The 20820-nt window shown below is 42.3% G+C and overlaps 1 protein-coding gene across 4 annotated transcripts in view; it reads right to left on the bottom strand.

Annotated features, from left to right (window-relative positions):
* The window catches only part of hps5 (HPS5 biogenesis of lysosomal organelles complex 2 subunit 2), a 110192-nt gene that overhangs the window by 55652 nt on the left and 33720 nt on the right, over positions 1-20820 (bottom strand). For all 4 annotated transcript variants that reach the window (XM_072518983.1, XM_072518982.1, XM_072518985.1 and 1 more), the window contains 3 exons: positions 20581-20796; positions 5365-5436; positions 5190-5278 (listed from right to left, as the gene is read on the bottom strand). In XM_072518983.1, coding sequence (XP_072375084.1) covers positions 5190-5278; positions 5365-5436; positions 20581-20796 — 377 coding nt within the window. The remainder of the gene's footprint in view (positions 1-5189; positions 5279-5364; positions 5437-20580; positions 20797-20820) is intronic.

Genomic DNA, 20820 nt, shown 5'->3' on the forward strand with positions numbered 1-20820 from the left:
AGAAGGTTACGTTTGAACGGAGGGGAAGGATGGAGGGGTTCTACAATTCATGGGCATTATTCATTATGCACTTTCAAGAACTAGATAACATCGAACATTAGTTGGGGGGGGGGGGGGTTGGGAGGGTTCGGGAGAGGGGGGCTGTGAGTGTTAATGGTGACTATGGGTGATTCCTGATTCCTTTTTGTCATTTGTTTATGTGAACATGCAGGCTAATATTTGGGGTTTGGTGGGAGGATGGGATCGTTGTTATTGATATGGGGATTGACATATTTGTTACTGATAATTGTTTATTGTTGGTGGGTGTAAATTTGGGAGAAAATGTGAAAACGGAGAATACATTTCTTTTTTTTTTAAATAGATCATGATATCAAAGTCACCAGCTTCCAGCGATTCTATAGACAGAAGAAAAAACACTAATACCCATTATGTCACATCTAGAACATGAATAAAACACCCAAGAATTTTGACATGCCCAGCAACTGCATCTTGGACCAAATAATGTTCCAAAACAGTTCTCGTGAAATCATGAAACATGAGAAATCATGAAAGACGAGATTCAGTGGTACTAGCCTGCATGACCAATAGAACAAACTTCAGGCCTGTTACAACACTCTGGGAGGGTGCGCAGTCAGTTCCAGCCCCACAGACCCCGGAGTCCCAACAGAAGTGAATTAACCATGTCGGCACAGTGGCCCAGCAGTGGTTAGCACTGCTGCCTGCGGCGCTGAGGACCCATGTTCGATCCTGGCCATGGGTCAGTGTGTAGAGTTTGTACATTCTCCCCATGTCTGCGTGGGTCCAACCCCCACAAACCCAAAGATGTGCAGGTTAGGTGGATTGGCCACGCTAAATTCCCCCTTAATTGGAAAATAATAATTGGATACTTTAAATTTTTTTTTTTTTTTTTTTTTTAAAGTGAATTAACCAATAATTTATGTATTTTCTGGAGATCTCCAACCCTTGACTGCTCCAGTGAGTTATAGGCACCAGATTTATAAGTAAAACATTAAGAAACTGCTTATTTATAACAAGAGTAAAAGATGTACATATAATGGAAATAATGAAACAATGGCGTACTAATTCCTAAAATCCCGTCCCACCCTCTACCCAGACACACAAAAGACAGACACATGGTGAAGCGGATAGGAAAGGCACAAAATAACAGGGATTAAGAGGTCTGAGAGATTTGAGGAACTTCGCTGCTGGGATTCAGGTCTTTGTAGGCAGTGACCTCTTCAGCATGCAAGGTGTTGGATCTTTCAAGGACTACCATCCATTAGAACTCTCAGACTGTAGGTCTTCCTCTGGGGAGGCGCCTTCACACAGGAGATTCAAATCTGTGCAAGTCTATCATGCAACCACCAGATGGACTCTCAGCCTCCCTGAGATATTGCTGGAGTTTTCAACCTGAAAGTTTACAACAGATTTTACATTCACCCTGCCTTCCAACTGCTTGGTTGGTATCTGTGCAGAGATTCTGGCTGCATCATGAAGAGAGTTCTCAGACTGGGCTTTTCCCAGCCATTCAGTCAGAGGATTAAACTGTTACACACCTGGTGGGATAACCTGCTTGCAGACTTTCAAACTAGTAGCCCCCTTCAGAGGTATGACCACTGCCTGCAGTTTTTTAAACAAGAGTGCCTTCCACAGGTCTGGCTGGGAGCCTATTAAATCACCTGGCAGGGAGAAAGCGGTGAGAGATTGCCTTAAAGCTGCCTCATGCTTGGATCTTTCACAAAACTGACAACATGGAGCTTGCTTCTCCTGTTCCACAAGTTTCTGAAAAGCTCCACCAATCCCAAACGAGAATCAATCCAAGGCCCGGATTTCAAATGAGCTGATTGGCTGCTTGCCAAGTCCATCAGCATGACATCACTGGCTGTGCCACAGAGCATACTGAATCAGAGGAGATCTGTCGGATCAGTCCACACAGCAGCTTGCGGGGGGGGGGTCAATTCAGAACCAAACGTTAGTGATTTTTAAACCAGCAGGCAGGACAGGCATTCAATGAGAAACAAAAAACAGACTAGGATTTAGCAAGTTCCTTACAAGCCTATGGTAATTTTCAAACATAAAACCATGTCAAAATTCCCTGCATGCGTTTCTGTGCACATTCATTTTTTGTTTATAAATTCAGAGCACCCAATTCATTTTTTCCAATTAAGGGGCAATTTAGCATGGCCAATCCACCTGCACATCTTTGGGTTGTGGGGGCGAAACCCAGGCAAACACGGGGAGAATGTTGAAACTCCACACGGACAGTGACCCAGAGCCGGGATCGAACCTGGAACCTTGGCGCCGTGAGACAGCAGCGCTAACCACTGTGCCACCGTGCTGCCGTTTGTGTACATTCATGACCACGTTGGATGAATGGAGGGTAGAGCGAAATTGTTGATGTATGGAATAGGTGTCCCGGTTGCATACTCAGAAAACGTAACTTATTAATGTGGGACATGACCAGATCCCATATAATCAGTGAAATCAAGAGGAGCCTATCAACCGTAGTTCAATTTTTGGATTTGTGCCTCAACAAGCTATTTGAGGAACATCCGCACCAAATAGAGTAGATGGATATTTGATAGAGAAACAAACCTCCATAAAGAATGGAAACATATATGCTGCCCTTTTGATTTTTGTGAGCTTTAGCTATCAAATCGTGGGATACCATTAACGCATCAACTATCATCAGATCATTTGAAAAATGCAGAATATCCAATTCAATGGATGGAGGGGAAAATTATTTGTTATGGATGGATGATTTTGAAAGTGAAAGCAGCAAATCTGATCCATAGTGGCATCCGTATGGTGATGCATTAGCCAGAATGAATTCAATAACCGGATGTCAAAGACGATGAATATTTTATACTTGGCATATAAGTCGACCCTCGCTTTTGATGGGATTTTGAGGTTTCAATGGGTGACTTATGCGCCGCAATCTAAGGTGGTCCAAAGCCAGTTGGTCCAAAGCCATCGCTCCATCTAGAGACAGAAGTGCCTCTTTCTGAGGTGTCCACCATCACAGGTCTTCAGACAATCTGTTGCCTTCCACGGTGACATTAAGATATGGTTGAAAGCATTGGATACAGCCAACACTACAGGGCCTGACAACATCTCTGCTATAGCGAAGACTCATGTTCCAGAACTAGGTGCATCCATAGCCCAGCTATTTCAGCATAGTTACAACACTGCATAACAATGTGCAAAATTGGCACTGTATGGCCTGTCCAGAAAAGGCAGGACAATCCAAGCAGACCAATTCTACCCCATCAGTCTACTCTCAAATCCAGTGATGGAAAGTCCTTGACAGTGCTATCAAGCAGAATTTTCAGAGCAATAACATGCTATTCAGTATTCAGTTTAGGTCCCACTAGGACCATTCAAGTTTTAGTCCAAACATAGAGAAAAGAGCTGAATTCCAGAGATAGGATAAAAGTGACTTTACCTTGACATCAGGAAAACAAAGCATTTGACTGGGTGTGGGAAGCCCCCACCCACAAGATCCTGGGAGTCACCATTGACCAGAAACCTACCTGGACCTGCAGTACAAGTACTGTGGGCATAAGAAAAGATCAGAGGCTGGGAATTCTGTGGCAATTAATTTCACCTCCCAACTTCCTAAATTCTATCTATCATTTACAAAACATGACTCAGGCGTGTGATTGGTACTTTCCACTTGCCTGGATGTGAGCAGCTTTAGTAATACTGAAGTATCTCGACAATTGTTATGAATACAGTATCCAAATCATAAGTTTTTAAATATAACTTTTAATAATTAAAAATTCTACTGTAGAAAATGGAGGCATAGGATTGAAAAATTGATCAGCAACCCTGAAGTAAATGCAATTTAAACAAGCTAAGTGTTTGTAACACTTAAAAAGGTTGAGGTCACATTGATTTAAGAAGCCATTGCTGGCAATTCTAGGAAAGGGGATCATAAAACTCCAATAACGGTAGAAATTATTCATATGGGTACAGAATTGCTTTGCGTTAAAGGTGAAATAATTTGTTAGCATTTATGTTTTAATCATCCCTAAGCATGCCACATCATCATGGAGAAGGGATGTGAGGTTAGAAGGTCTGTTTAATTTATCTGTTCCTTATGTGTTTGCAAACTGAAGCATGTTGTCCAGTTTGGGAACAAACAGAGGTAGTTGTGACTTTGCTTTAGTGAATACCACATCTCACTGGATTGAGAGTGCCACAGGAGGCTACAATCAGTTAGACATGCATTTTGAGCAGAGAAAATACTAACTTCCATCATTCACTGCATGGAGGAGGGTAGGGCTTTCCATCAGTTTGGATTTTGAGAGGGAAAAGCAGCTACGTAATTTGCTCTAATTTGCATCTAGGTGGGAGAAATCTACAGTGGTCCTCATGAAGCCTTGTGACAAAAAGCATACGAACAACCCAAGGAGTTGAGGCATCCACAGTTGAGAGGTCTGAAAAGAAAAGTGGAGGGTCATGTAGCCAAAAGCTAATGGAAGGGCCAAAATCGAAGCTTAGTCCAGAAGAATAGTTGGAATACTAGGGAGAATTAAAGTAAAGTCTGGGGAATTTGGGGGGGGGGTAGTAAAAATTAAAACGAGTTCATAGCATAAATAATAATTCTAAACTATAGTGTCAAGTTAATAGTGATTACCTCATCTAATTCTTGGTGATATACAAATAAATTTGTTCTTGCTTAAAAAGGTGAAATCTCATGGTGTAGTTTGATCGATTAATTGCTTGGTGTTTGGATTTCTTGTTAGCCGTCCCCAACTGGATCGTAGCACACCATTCAGAACAAAGCAATCCGCTTGCAAAGAACTCCCTCCATCACCAGTGCACAGTCGCAACGTGTCTTCTACAAACGCACTGCAGCCTTCTTCAACATCAAAACCGAACATCACTACCGCCTAGAAGGACATGGGTAGCAGATACATGTAGCTGCAAGTTCCCTAACAAATCCAACATCCTGACTCGACTATGTAGTATCCAGAGTGGAATGACCAACTATCTATGCCACATCTCAAGAATTTCTATTTGGAAGAGGTAATGGGTGGCTCCTAGTTTAAGCGAACAATGCCCCAGCAACACACCGACTTGGGGAGAGCAAGAAGTGAACGGGAAGAATTTATACCAAGACATTTGTTTTTAAAAATTGCATCACAACTCGCAATAGAAGTGTAGATTCTTCAATCTCTCACCTTTCAGCTCACTCCACAACAACATCTGAACACTCTGTGGAATAAACACATAGATCCCTCGGTCTGTCCAGCTCAGAACATAATTCTCACTATGGAAGAAGAAAAAAATTAAATGTTAATGTTGGTGTCTAATAACGATTCAGCATTGTGCTATATTCTTTTCTCTATTTCTCACCTTAAGCATAAGAGCCTGGGAAAAGAGATGGATTGTGGAGAGTAGGAAGTCATGTTGTAGTGCAGCTCAGACCTGGAAAGGAAATTAACATTTTGCTGAATAAAGCGTAAATGAAAATGAACAACAGCAGCAGAAGCTGGAACAGTGCTTCCTGAACTTTTACAGAGTAAACATACCATTGGAGGCAAACAACTCAGACAACAAAGCTGCTCCTGGAAGCAACCTTCCTGAAGCATCAACAAAACCTGGGTTGGATCACCCACAACAAGTTTCCACTAATGTGCAAGAAAATCTCTGCCATGACTGTCGCCAATAACACACACACACATTTTGTCCCTTACTGTTGAATCAATTCCACAGTATAAATGGGACAGATCGAGTACCAAGAGAATTGAATGTTATGAATTGCTTTCAACTGAAATATCTCTGATATAAATGGAATGATAGACCTACTAGTCAAAGGGAACTCAATGCATGTTATATATTTAGATTTGACCATGGCGCATGGGAGAATGAGTTCACAAAGTCAGAGGCACAGCTTCTGGAGTGGATCAGAAATTGGACCAAAGTACATCAAGCTGCAGCAGACTGATCAAGGTGCCTTTGTATATTGTTAAAATTACAGATGCGTGATTAGAAATAGAACAAAACTGGGCGAGGGTAATTGTACATTCTAATACCCGCGCTGGCCCGGATATCCACCTCTTGCACAGCCAGCTGGAATCTAAAAATAACGTTGCTGGAATTCACCAAGACAGGTCATTTAGTTTCATTTCAGGTTGTGGCTTTTGCATTGTATAAGACCAACACATCAGAGTTGGGGGCCTACCAGCCAGCACCTTGTGGTTCTATAAAAATAGCTGTCATGCCTTTAAGAAATGGATGTGTAAGCAATGTACCTTTAAGAAAACAGTGATGTCAGAGAGTGGGTGGAGCTCAGCTCAGTTCAGCCATTTTGCAGTTTGGTTTTGCAGTTTAAAAAGTGCTTGGCTGGTTTTGCGGAGAGCAGCTAAAAAGTGCCTGGCTGGTTTTGCTGAGAGCAGTTTAAAAGTAGAAAGCCAGTTTGAGACAGCAGCTTGAGAAGTTCTGGTTTGCTGTGATCTGCTTGAAGGGAGAAAGCCAGGTTTGAGAAAGCGGCTTGGGTGTGTCTGCGTGTTTCCAGAGAGTTTGGAGGAAGAAAGCAAGGTGCTGGAGCTGAAGTCAACCAAGCGTATATATCTCTGCCATAAAACAGAAAAAATATATATCCTTTAACCTGATGTGATACTGTTTAAAGGTGTTAAGTCTCTTGGAAGTTTGAAAGAACATTTTAAGGAGTTATTTACTGTTGCAATATTTTCTGAGTTATCTTTGAAGTAAGGGGTGTTAAGAGATCCAATGTTTATTTAAGATGTTGAGTTCATGGAATAAACATTGTTTTGTGTTTAAAAGCCCACGTGTCCATAATTGTAATCCCACACCTAGGAAGAAAAGCCGTGTGCTAGGAAAAGCAACAAATCCATGAAAAGGAGAAATTGGTTGAACTCCATGATACATTTTGGGGTTCTGAAAACACAGCCCCCATAACAATTGGGGGCTCGAGGGGGATAAAAGTCTATCTATTGGATTGGCTTTTGTGAACTTAAAGACAGTGAAGGATTGTTGCTTTTCCAGTGTGGTATTTTAGTTTAAGTGAGGAGAGTGTTGTGAACAATGGCTCTTTCAGAGGCTCAGAAGTTTTTTGGGCTGGAGAATGTCACACGTAGTACTTTACGGACAGAAACGAAAAGCAGACTGTTAGATTTGGCAAGAACATTGCAGTTAACATTACCTGACAAAATGCAAAACGTTGAGGTAATTATGGCGGTGGTTAAGCATTTAAAGTTGCCTGATATAGAGTTTGACTCATTGGAAATGGCAAAAATTCAGTTACAAATTAAACAAATGGAACATCAGAAAGAATTAAAGCGGCTGGCATACTAGAGTGAGAGAGAAAAAAGAAAGAGAAAGAGAGAGAGAGAGAGAGAGAGAGGAAAAAGACAGAGAAACAGAGGGAGAGGAAAACGAAAGGAGAGAGAAGAAAGGAGAAAAGAAAGAATAGCCCTAGCAGAACGAAAAGAAAAAGAAAGGGAGCTACAGACCAGGGAAAAAGATAAAGAGCGGTAGTTTGAACTTCAGAAAGTGGCCATGAAACATGACAACCAGTTAAAATTGGCAGACGTAAAGGGAAACGTACAGTTGGATGATAGTGATGAGGATAGTGAGAAAGAGCGTCATAGTCGAAGGCTTGGTGGGAATCGATTTAAATATGTCCAAGCATTGCCAAGGTTTGACGAGAAGGAAGTGGAAACCTTTTTCATTTCATTTGAGAAGGTAGCTAAACAAATGAAATGGCCACAGGACATGTGGGTGTTACTGATTCAAACAAAGCTGGTAGGTAGAGCTAGTGAAGTGTTTGCATCACTACCGGAGGAGGTATCTGGAACGTATGAGGAGGTGAAGAAATCCATCTTAAGTGCATATGAGCTAGTGCCTGAAGCTTACAGACAAAGGTTTAGAAATTTAAGGAAAGAATTTGGTCAAACATACATGGAGTTTGAAAGGCTCAAAGAGAGTAATTTTGATAGGTGGATAAGGGCTTTGAAAATAGACCAAACGTATGAAGCTCTCAGAGAAATTATACTTTTGGAGGAGTTTAAAAATTCAATTCCTGATGTAGTGAGAACTTATGTGGAAGAACAGAGGGTTAAAACTGCGAGGTTAGCAACGGAAATGGCAGATGATTATGAATTAGTTCATAAATCAAAGATTGGTTTCTGACATCAGTTTCAGCCGGTGAGGGATAGAAACTGGGGACATGAGAAATACTCAAGTGGTAACGGTAAAGGTGATCTGATGGGAGACAATAAAGAGAGTGCACCTCAGATTAAAAAAGAAATCCAGGAGGGTGGAAAACAAATGAAAAGTTTCAGATGTTTTCACTGTAATAAACTAGGCCATGTAAAGTCACAGTGTTGGTGGTTGAAGAAAAGCATTGGGAAGGCTGATGTGGTAAAACAGGATAAGACAGTGGGGTTTGTCAGAGTGGTAAAGGAAAGCCCAAGGGAAACGAAGGAGGTGCAAACGATTGTACAGCCTGTTCAAGAAGTAATTGTGAAGAAGGTGCCAGATGTCTTTAAAGAATTTACTTGTGTGGGTAAAGTTTTCTCATGTGTATCAGGAGGAGCAGGTAAAGAAGTCACAATTTTAAGAGATACAGGGGCTAGTCAATCTTTAATGGTAAGAGATGAGGAATTGTGTAGTTTGGGAAGAATGTTGCCAGAAAAGGTGGTGATATGTGGAATTCAGGGTGAGAGGAGTAGTGTCCCATTATATAAGGTAAGGTTAAAAGTCCAGCGAAGAGTGGTGAAGTGGTAGTAGGAGTAATAGAGAAACTATCTTGTCCAGGAATACAGTTTATCTTGGGTAATGATATAGCTGGATTGCAGGTGGGAGTGATGCCTACTGTGGTTGATAAGCCAGTGGAAAATCAGACAACTGAAGGGTTGAAGGACGAATATCCTGGGATTTTTCTGGATTGTGTAGTAACAAGGTCGCAAAGTCACAGGTTAAGACAAGAGGAGAAATCAAAGAGGGAAGATGAAGTTGAAGAGCAATTATCAGAAACGATTTTTGATCAGATGGTTGAAAAAGAACAAGAACAGGTGGAGGATGAGGCGGATATTTTTAGTTCAGGAAAATTGGCAGAGTTACAACAGAAAGATGTAGAAATAAAACGGATATATCAGAAAGTCTATACGGAAGAGGAATCTGAGAGTATACCAGAGTGTTATTACCGTAAAAATGATGTCTTGATGAGAAAATGGAGACCTGTACATATGCAGGCGGATGAAATGTGGGCAGAAGTTCATCAAGTAGTTTTGCCAGTAGGGTATAGAAAGGAGGTGTTGCGAGTTGCACACGAGGTACCAGTGGGAGGTCATTTGGGAATAAGGAAAACTCAAGCTAAAATCCAGAAACATTTTTATTGGCCTGGACTACATAAAGATGTAGTTAAGTTTTGTCAATCATGTCACACATGTCAAGTGATAGGGAAACCTCAAGCAGTGATAAAACCAGCGCCCTTAATACCCATTCCAGCAGTTGAGGAATCTTTTACAAGGGTCCTAATCGATTGTGTAGGACCGCTTCCTAAAACAAAAAGTGGGAATCAATATCTTTTGACGATAATGGATGTGTCTACTAGGTTTCCAGAGGCCATTCCAGTACGTAATATGACAGCTAAAATGATTGTGGAGGAGTTACTTAAATTCTTTACTAGATATGGACTCCCCACAGAAATTCAATCGGATCAAGGATCAAATTTTACTTCAAAGTTATTCAAAGAAGTTATGTATAGCTTAGGAAAACAATTTAAATCAACTGCGTAACATCCAGAATCGCAGGGAGCGTTAGAAAGGTGGCATCAGACATTAAAGACAATGTTGAGGGCATATTGTCAAGATTATCCAGAGGATTGGGATAAAGGAATCCCATTCGTATTGTTTGCAATTAGGGATGCACCTAATGAGTCTACCAAATTTAGTCCTTTTGAACTAATTTTTGGTCATGAGGTAAGAGGACAACTTAAATTGATTAAGGAAAAATTGGTGGGTGAGAAATCGGAAATTACACTATTGGATTACGTGTCAAATTTTAGGGAACGATTAAATAGAGGTGAATTGGCTAGACAACATTTGAAAGTTGCACAATGTGTTGAAACGGGTAGTAGCCAAGAAATCCAAAGTTCGTAGTTTTGCCAGTGGGGATAAAGTTTTAATGTTGTTACCAGTGGTAGGTGAGCCTTTAAAAGCTAGGTTTTGTGGACCGTATATGATTGAAAGGAAATTAAGTGAGGTTCATTATATGGTAAAAACACCAGATAGAAGGAAGACTCACCGAGTGTGTCATGTGAATATGCTTAAAAGGTCTATGCAGTCGATTTCGGTGGCGTGAGAGCAGCTGGTTAGTCAATTTCAGCGGGAGCATTGCGGAAGGAGGTTACTGGGAGGTAAGTCAACCTTTAAAAGCACTTCTCTTTGCAGGGGCAGGCCAGTCGATTTCGGTGGCGTGAGAGCAGCTGGTTAGTCAATTTCAGCGGGAGCATTGCGGAAGGAGGTTGCTGGGAGGTAAGTCAACCTTTAAAAGCACTTCTCTTTGCAGGGGCAGGCCAGTCGATTTCGGTGGCGTGAGAGCAGCTGGTTAGTCAATTTCAGCGGGAGCATTGCGGAAGGAGGTTGCTGGGAGGTAAGTCAACCTTTAAAAGCACTTCTCTTTGCAGGGGCAGGCCAGTCGATTTCGGTGGCGTGAGAGCAGCTGGTTAGTCAATTTCAGCGGGAGCATTGCGGAAGGAGGTTGCTGGGAGGTAAGTCAACCTTTAAAAGCACTTCTCTTTGCAGGGGCAGGCCAGTCGATTTCGGCGGGAGTGGAGCTGGCTGGTTAGTCAATTTCAGCAGGAGCTGAGAATTTTTCTTTTTTTTTAAATTAGTTTTTTAGGCGGGATCAGGAAGTCGACCCGCGGACGTCTGGGAAGACCCTCACCAATAAATTCTGGTGGAGAGGAAACCCGAGACACTACACGTGTAGTGTCTCCCACCCGCCCTCCTCCTCTAACCTAATAATAAAACCCATTGGTCTGAGGTAAGTACCATATTTTTATTATATTATTATTATTTTTTATAAAAATTTAATTTAGTTGTTAGCCAGATCTTGGTAGAAAGTTAGAGGAATGGCAGGGAAGGGAGTGCAATGTTCCTCCGGCAGAATGTTTGAGGTGAGGGATACAGTTAGTGTCCCTGCTGATTTTACCTGCAGGAAGTGCTGCCATCTCCAGCTCCTCCAAGACCGAGTTAGGGAAATGGAGCTGGAGTTGGAAGAACTTCGGATCATTCGGGAGGCAGAAGGGGTCATAGATCATAGATAGCAGCTTCAGGGAATTAGTTACACCAAAGATTGGAGATAGGTGGGTAACTGTAAGAGGGACTGGGAAAAAACAGTCAGTGCAGGGATCCCCTGCGGTCGTTCCCCTGAGAAACAAGTATACCGCTTTGGATACTTGTGGGGGGGACGACTTACCAGGGGTAAGCCATGGGGTACGGGCCTCTGGCACGGAGTCTGTCCCTGTTGCTCAGAAGGGAAGGGGGGAGAGGAGCAGAGCATTAGTAATTGGGGACTCTATAGTCAGGGGCACAGATAGGAGATTTTGTGGGAGCGTGAGAGACTCACGTTTGGTATGTTGCCTCCCAGGTGCAAGGGTACGTGATGTCTCGGATCGTGTTTTCCGGGTCCTTAGGGGGGAGGGGGAGCAGCCCCAAGTCGTGGTCCACATTGGCACCAACGACATAGGTAGGAAAGGGGACAAGGATGTCAGGCAGGCTTTCAGGGAGCTAGGATGGAAGCTCAGAACTAGAACAAACAGAGTTGTTATCTCTGGGTTGTTGCCCGTGCCACGTGATAGTGAGATGAGGAATAGGGAGAGAGAGCATTTAAACACGTGGCTACAGGGATGGTGCAGGCGGGAGGGTTTCAGATTTTTGGATAACTGGGGCTCTTTCTGGGGAAGGTGGGACCTCTACAGACAGGATGGTCTACATCTGAACCTGAGGGGCACAAATATCCTGGGGGGGAGATTTGTTAGTGCTCTTTGGGGGGGTTTAAACTAATGCAGCAGGGGCATGGGAACCTGGATTGTAGTTTTAGGGTAAGGGAGAATGAGAGTATAGAGGTCAGGAGCACAGATTTGACGTCGCAGGAGGGGGCCAGCGTTCAGGTAGGCGGTTTGAAGTGTGTCTACTTCAATGCCAGGAGTATACGAAACAAGGTAGGGGAACTGGCAGCGTGGGTTGGTACCTGGGACTTCGATGTTGTGGCCATTTCGGAGACATGGATAGAGCAGGGACAGGAATGGATGTTGCAGGTTCCGGGGTTTAGGTGTTTTAGTAAGCTCAGAGAAGGAGGCAAAAGAGGGGGAGGTGTGGCGCTGCTAGTCAAGAGCAGTATTACGGTGGCGGAGAGGATGCTAGATGGGGACTCTTCTTCCGAGGTAGTATTGGCTGAAGTTAGAAACAGGAAAGGCGAGGTCACCCTGTTGGGAGTTTTTTATAGGCCTCCTAATAGTTCTAGGGATGTAGAGGAAAGGATGGCGAAGATGATTCTGGATATGAGCGAAAGTAACAGGGTAGTTATTATGGGAGACTTTAACTTTCCAAATATTGACTGGAAAAGATATAGTTCGAGTACAATAGATGGGTCGTTTTTTGTACAGTGTGTGCAGGAGGGTTTCCTGAAACAATATGTTGACAGGCCAACAAGAGGCGAGGCCACGTTGGATTTGGTTTTGGGTAATGAACCAGGCCAGGTGTTGGATTTGGAGGTAGGAGAGCACTTTGGGGACAGTGACCACAATTCGGTGACGTTTACGTTAATGATGGAAAGGGATAAGTATACACCGCAGGGCAAGAGTTATAGCTGGGGGAAGGGCAATTATGATGCCATTAGACGTGACTTGGGGGGGATAAGGTGGAGAAGTAGGCTGCAAGTGTTGGGCACACTGGATAAGTGGGGCTTGTTCAAGGATCAGCTACTGCGTGTTCTTGATAAGTATGTACCGGTCAGACAGGGAGGAAGGCGTCGAGCGAGGGAAGCGTGGTTTACCAAGGAAGTGGAATCTCTTGTTAAGAGGAAGAAGAAGGCCTATGTGAAGATGAAGTGTGAAGTTTCGGTTGGGGCGATGGATAGTTACAAGGTAGCGAGGAAGGATCTAAAGAGAGAGCTAAGACGAGCAAGGAGGGGACATGAGAAGTATTTGGCAGGAAGGATCAAGGAAAACCCAAAAGCTTTCTATAGGTATGTCAGGAATAAGCGAATGACTAGGGAAAGAGTAGGACCAGTCAAGGACAGGGATGGGAAATTGTGTGTGGAGTCTGAAGAGATAGGCGAGATACTAAATGAATATTTTTCGTCAGTATTCACTCAGGAAAAAGATAATGTTGTGGATGAGAATGCTGAGCCCCAGGCTAATAGAATAGATGGCATTGAGGTACGTAGGGAAGAGGTGTTGGCAATTCTGGACAGGCTGAAAATAGATAAGTCCCCGGGACCTGATGGGATTTATCCTAGGATTCTATGGGAGGCCAGGGAAGAGATTGCTGGACCTTTGGCTTTGATTTTTATGTCATCATTGGCTACAGGAATAGTGCCAGAGGACTGGAGGACAGCAAATGTGGTCCCTTTGTTCAAAAAGGGGAGCAGAGACAACCCCGGCAACTATAGACCGGTGAGCCTCACGTCTGTAGTGGGTAAAGTCTTGGAGGGGATTATAAGGGACAAGATTTATAATCATCTAGATAGGAATAATATGATCAGGGATAGTCAGCATGGCTTTGTGAAAGGTAGGTCATGCCTCACAAACCTTATTGAGTTCTTTGAGAAGGTGACTGAACAGGTAGACGAGGGTAGAGCAGTTGATGTGGTGTATATGGATTTCAGCAAAGCGTTTGATAAGGTTCCCCACGGTAGGCTATTGCAAAAAATACGGAGGCGGGGGATTGAGGGTGATTTAGAGATGTGGATCAGAAATTGGCTAGCTGAAAGAAGACAGAGGGTGGTGGTTGATGGGAAATGTTCAGAATGGAGTACAGTCACAAGTGGAGTACCACAAGGATCTGTTCTGGGGCCGTTGCTGTTTGTCATTTTTATCAATGACCTAGAGGAAGGCGCAGAAGGGTGGGTGAGTAAATTTGCAGACGATACTAAAGTCGGTGGTGTTGTCGATAGTGTGGAAGGATGTAGCAGGTTACAGAGGGATATAGATAAGCTGCAGAGCTGGGCTGAGAGGTGGCAAATGGAGTTTAATGTAGAGAAGTGTGAGGTGATTCACTTTGGAAGGAATAACAGGAATGCGGAATATTTGGCTAATGGTAAAGATCTTGAAAGTGTGGCTGAGCAGAGGGATCTAGGTGTCCATGTACATAGATCCCTGAAAGTTGCCACCCAGGTTGATAGGGTTGTGAAGAAGGCCTATGGAGTGTTGGCCTTTATTGGTAGAGGGATTGAGTTCCGGAGTCGGGAGGTCATGTTGCAGCTGTACAGAACTCTGGTCCGGCCGCATTTGGAGTATTGCGTACAGTTCTGGTCACCGCATTATAGGAAGGACGTGGAGGCTTTGGAGCGGATGCAGAGGAGATTTACCAGGATGTTGCCTGGTATGGAGGGAAAATCTTATGAGGAAAGGCTGACGGACTTGAGGTTGTTTTCGTTGGAGAGAAGAAGGTTAAGAGGAGACTTAATAGAGGCATACAAAATGATCAGGGGGTTGGATAGGGTGGACAGTGAGAGCCTTCTCCCGCGGATGGATATGGCTAGCACGAGGGGACATAGCCTTAAACTGAGGGGTAATAGATATAGGACAGAGGTCAGAGGTAGGTTCTTTACGCAAAGAGTAGTGAGGCCGTGGAATGCCCTACCTGCTACAGTAGTGAACTCGCCAACATTGAGGGCATTTAAAAGTTTATTGGATAAACATATGGATGATAATGGCATAGTGTAGGTTAGATGGCTTTTGTTTTGGTGCAACATCGTGGGCCGAAGGGCCTGTACTGCGCTGTATTGTTCTATGTTCTATGTTCTAGGTACTTTGAAAGGGAAGGAGAGAAAAAGGCGGTTTTAATGATTCTAACTCAAAGTGACGAACCAAATCCAGATGACTGTGAATTTGACCTACCTCAAATTAAATTTGAAAATGAGGATGTTCTTAAAAATTGGGATGAATTGTTAAATTACCTTCCAGAGGAAAAACAAACTGACCTGAAAGAGTTATTGATATCACATGGGCAAGTTTGTAGAGATAAATTGGGAAGTACTAAAATGGCTGTACATGATGTAGATGTGGGAAATGCTGTTCCTATCAAACAACATCCAGATAGACTCAACCCTTTAGAATTGGCACAGGTTAACAGAGAGATTGAGAGTATGTTGAAGAATAGCATAATTGAAGTGGGTTGCAGCCAATGGAGCTCACCCATAGTGATGGTACCTAAACCAGACGGTACCCAACAGTTGTGTGTGGACTATCGAAAGGTGAATGCAGTTACAAGAACGGACTCATATCCTGTCCCACCATTGAAGGATTGCATTGAGAAAGTGGGACAATCTGCTTTTATTTCCAACTTCCAGTCATGGAAAGAACCTTTAAAACATCGTATGGAGTTCTTCGATTGACTTCAGGAGGCGGGTTTGGTGATGAACCTAGCCGATAGTGAATTTGGAGAAGCCCGAATCACTTTCCTTGAGGAGTTTCCGATAACCTCAAGACGAAGGGAGGCAATGCGATCTCTTAACATGAATGAATTTGATCGAACAGCTGTGCAAAATTTTGTGGCGTGATTACTCCACTGATGGAATTGCTAAAGAAACCTAAAAAATTTCAATGGACAGCGTTTTTCAACAGGCATTTGACTGCCTGAAAGCTGTGGTCACCAATGCTCCTGTATTGGAGAATTGCAAGGGGTTCTGTGGTCAGATTGAACGCAAGTATCTGATTCTAAAGAGAAATGCCGGGGAGTAGAGGAATGGATGGATCGTGCAGAGACTTTGTTCAAAGAGACTGTCAATCAAGAAGGATTTTGGTTGGAGGAAGAAGAACAAAGAACAATGGACTATATTATTATACCTGTTTGCACGTGTTGTTTTTTTTTAAAACGAAAAGGTATATTTACTGTGTACATTTCTTAGTGGATGGTGCAAAAGTGAAAAATGAAACCATCTTGAAGTTGATGGTTTCTTTTTTTTTCTTGGGGGGAGGTGTCATGCAAGAGTGCCTTTAAGAAATGGATGTGTAAGCAATGTACCTTTAAGAAAACAGTGATGTCAGAGAATGGGTGGAGCTCAGTTCAGCCATTTTGCAGTTTGGTTTTGGAGTTTAAAAAGTGCTTGGCTGGTTTTGCAGAGAGAAGCTAAAAAGCGCCTGGCTGGTTTTGCTGAGAGCAGTTTAAAAGTAGAAAGCCAGTTTGAGACAGCAGCTTGAGAAGTTCTGGTTTGCTGTGATCTGCTTGAAGGGAGAAAGCCAGGTTTGAGAAAGCAGCTTGGGTGTGTCTGCGTGTTTCCAGAGAGTTTGGAGGAAGAAAGCAAGGTGCTGGAGCTGAAGTCAACCAAGCGTATATATCTCTGCCATAAAACAGAAAATATATATATCCTTTAACCTGATGTGATACTGTTTAAAGGTGTTAAGTCTCTTGGAAGTTTGAAGGAACATTTTAAGGAGTTATTTACTGTTGCAATATTTTCTAAGTTATCTTTGAAGTAAGGGGTGTTAAGAGATGTTTATTTAATGTTTATTTAAGATGTTAAGTTGAGTTCATGGAATAAACATCGTTTTGTGTTTAAAAGCCCACGTGTCCATAATTGTAATCCCACACCTAGGAAGAAAACCAGTGTGCTAAGAAAAGCAAAAAATCCATTAAAGGGAGAGGTTGGTTGAACTCTATGATACATTTTGGGGTTCTGAAAACGCCTCGCCCATAACACAGCTTAAATTTTACAATATATAATCGAAGTGGAGGGGATGGTCTGCAAAAGCAGCAATCAATAAAACCAGATAGATGAAGTCATCTAGATTAGGTCTTACAAAACAGAGCAGATAACCAAGGACTCTGGCAGGTGGCTCTGAAGACCTTTGCAGCACATGGCCAGAGGTATAAAACATGAATCACCAGGGGGAATAAATTGTAAAGAGCACTTTTTTGACCCCACCTGCAATTCTGTGTGTATCATACTGTAGTATTAGAGGGCAAATAAGATCTTCAATAGAATTGATACAAAGGATTGGGGACCTAACGTGTGAGAAAAGCTGGAAATGTTGACATAGAGAATAAACAAACTTGGAAATGCCTTAGCAAAGTTTTCAAAATTCAATTTTCATTATTCTAAGGGGTGCAGATCAACTGAACCCTAATAATTCTTTGACATAACAACAAATTCTATATACTGGAAGTACAGACTTACCTTGAGAAGAGGAAAAGTGAACAGGCTTAATGATTTAAATACTTTATCAAGGGTGAAACAAACATGTAACAAGCTGCTCAGGGAAGAAATGGAGCCAGTTAGCTTTGTGAAATTGTAAAAGATGCTAGATAGTTCATCTGAATGTAAGATTTAAAAGACAGGTTATAAGATGATATTTTTAGAACTTTGCAGTGGTCATTACAGAGCTGTACATTTCTCTTTAGCCAAATTACACAAATAACATGCAGACCAACAAAAACATGGAGGACCAGTGAATAATGCAGTGCAGTAATAAGTGTCCAAGAATGGGCAATCATGAAATGAACAGCAATAAAACATTGCACTTCAATGACAAATACAGCAAACACATATTTAAAAAAATAGATGAGAAAATTGCAATTATATTAGTCATAATTGTACATTGCCCCCACGATTGAGGAACTGTGCCATTACATTGAAACTGTCAAATGGCACTATTTTTTTAAAGAAGTGAAAGAGAGAAGCCCATTAAGAATTATGGGTAAGTTAAATTGAATTAATCAAAGGCAGAGAAACAGTGACTGAGCACTTGGGTAGATATCACAAGACCATAAGGCGTAAAAGCAGAAGTGGACCATTCGGCCTGCTCTGCCATTCAATGAGATCATGACCATGACTGATCTGATCTTCCTCAACCCCACTTTCTCGTCTTATCTCCATATACCTGAATTTCTTTACTGATAGAAAATCTGTCCATCTCAGCCTTGGACATACTTAACGACCCAGCCTCTACAGCCCTCTGTGGTAAGCATTCCACAGATTCCTGTGAGAGAAGAAATTCCTCCTCATCTCGGTCTTAAATGGACGACCCCTTACTCTGATCCTAGACCCTCCCACAAGGGGAAACAACCTCTCAGCATCTACCCTGCCGAGCCCCCTGAGAATCCTATATATTGCAATAAGGTCACATCTCAATCTTCTAAACTCCAGTCCCAGCCTACTCAACCTCTCCTCAAGAAAATCCCTCCATACCCGGGATCAACCTTGTAAATCTTCTATGGATTGCATCCAATGCCAGTTTATCTTTCCTCAGAGAAGGGGACCAAAACTGTTCATAGTCTTCCAGGTGTGGTATCATTTTAGCAAGACTTCCCTATTTTTCTACTCCATTCCCTTTGAAATAAAAGCCAACATTACATTTGCCATCCCGATAATCTGCTGAACTTGCATGCTAGCTTGTGATTTATGCGCAAGGAACCCCAAATCCCTCTGTGCTGCAGTTTTCTGCACTTTCTCCATTTAAATAACATTCTTCCTCCTAAAGTGCATAATTTCACATTTTCCTACATAATATTCCATTTGTCAAGTTTTTGCCCAGTTACATGGCCATTCTACATCCTTCTGTAGACTCTTTGTATCATCCTGACTACTTGCCTTCCCATCTATTTTTGTGCCATCCGCAAATTAGGCAGTTCATCAAAGAAAGACAACCTGAATTTGTGAAGGTTGGGTCATTTCTGATTAATAATAATCTTTTAGTGTCACACGTAGACTTACATTCACACTGCAATGAAGTTACTGTGAAACTCCCCTAGTCGCCACACTGCGGCGCATGTTCGGGTACGCATGTTAGGGAGAATTCAGAATGTGTAATTCACCTAACAAGCTAATTTTTTGAGATTTGTGGAAGGAAACCCGAGCACCTGGAGGAAACCCACGCAGACACGGGGAGAACGTGCAGACTCCACACAGACAGTGACGCAATCTGGGAATTGAACTCGGTCCCTGGCACCGTAAAGCCACTGTGCCGCCCTAAAAATAAAGGACTGACCTCTTATTGATCTGTGATTTGAGGGGGGTCACCACATGAGGGAAAGGGGAATGTCAAAGGACACGATGGCCTTCCAGAAAATGGTCCTGCATACAGGATTGTTAGCAAAATTGAAAATTACAGATATCCTTTGACAATTATTGATCATTAATGGGGAGGTAGGGGACAGATAGTAGGGGTAAAGGTCTAGTTCTGTGGAGAGATGTGACAAGTTCCATTCCCCTTGGATCTGTACTGAGGCCTCAACTTTTCACCATTTACACTAATGATTCAGATGAAGGACAAGAGAGTTGTATATCGAAATTCACCGATGGCAAAAGTTGGAAAGTGCAGGTAATTGAAGAAACAGACAGACTAACTAAATGGGCAAAACTATGGCAGATATTGAAATAGTATTTTCTCCAATTAGAAACTAAGAGCTGTGGAGGAGTAAAGCAATAGTGCCCATGTACATAAGTTACTATAAGCTAGTGCATTAGACACTAAAAATAATTGAAATGACCAATGGAATGCTTGCTTGCCTTTTTATAAAGGGGATTGGAATTCAGAAATGAGTAAGCAATGCTTCTGTTGTACAGAGCCACGTCAGACCCCATCTGGAGTACAGTTTTCAATGTTAGGTACCAAACCAGAAATAAGTTATACTGTATTTGGAAGGAATACTGTGCAGATTCATCATAATTTCTACCACAAATGAAGTTGCATAAACTTGGCTTATATTGCCTTGAGTTTTGTTCGGAGATTTGAGTCGTGATTAGGGGTTTTGGTACTGTAAAAAGAGATAGCCTATTTCTTCTGGAGGGGAAATTTGAAAATTAGGTAATGGTTTTCAGGAAGCTCTTTTTCCACCCACACAAAACAGGACTGGAAATCTGAAATGATCACGCCCAAAAAGATGAATCACATCAATTGAAATCCCCAAAACGGAGATCACCAGATTTTTTTAATTGCACAATGGCATCAAGCGATGAGGAGGACAAGTGGGTAAATGGAGTTAAAGTACTGATCAGCCATGATCTAAATGGCCTATATCTGTCCCTGTTAGGAATAACAGAACAAAATGACAGACAACTAAGAAGACAAAGAAATTGTGTCAGTGAGAACTTCAGAAATTTCAGTAATGGCAGCAAATAAATAAGACAAATGCTATTCGATGATCAATGACAAGGAGCATAGAAAACACAATACAGGAGCCAATAGAAATTTGTAAAATAATCAAGGAGTAGTAGAGTCAGAGACATTCAAAAAACAGCTGGAAGCCTGGCTAGGGTGGTTAGAATACTAGAGGGATGGGTTTGGTGGCCTTTTCTCACTCTGAACATTTATTATTTTCTTATGTGCAATGATAGCAAATGAAGGAGACACTTAAAATATATGCAGCTGGATACCTGTGAGTGATGATGGGAAGTGGAGGTGATCCCAATAACTGTTTGAATTGGTGTGTGCTCAGTACCTCCCCTTCAAAGTTCACCTCCCACATACGTGAACCAGGCCGTGCACAGAATATCAGAGGCTGTGGGAATCCGACATTCTTTGATCCTGGTAAGAAACAGGCTCCAAATTCTCCATCCCGCTCCTTGTTCCCGATTTTCCAGAACTTCTCTCTGCCATCCAAGAAGAATTTGAAA

The sequence above is a fragment of the Scyliorhinus torazame genome, chromosome 10 (assembly GCF_047496885.1).
Source record: "Scyliorhinus torazame isolate Kashiwa2021f chromosome 10, sScyTor2.1, whole genome shotgun sequence".
In the NCBI taxonomy this organism is placed as follows: domain Eukaryota; kingdom Metazoa; phylum Chordata; class Chondrichthyes; order Carcharhiniformes; family Scyliorhinidae; genus Scyliorhinus; species Scyliorhinus torazame.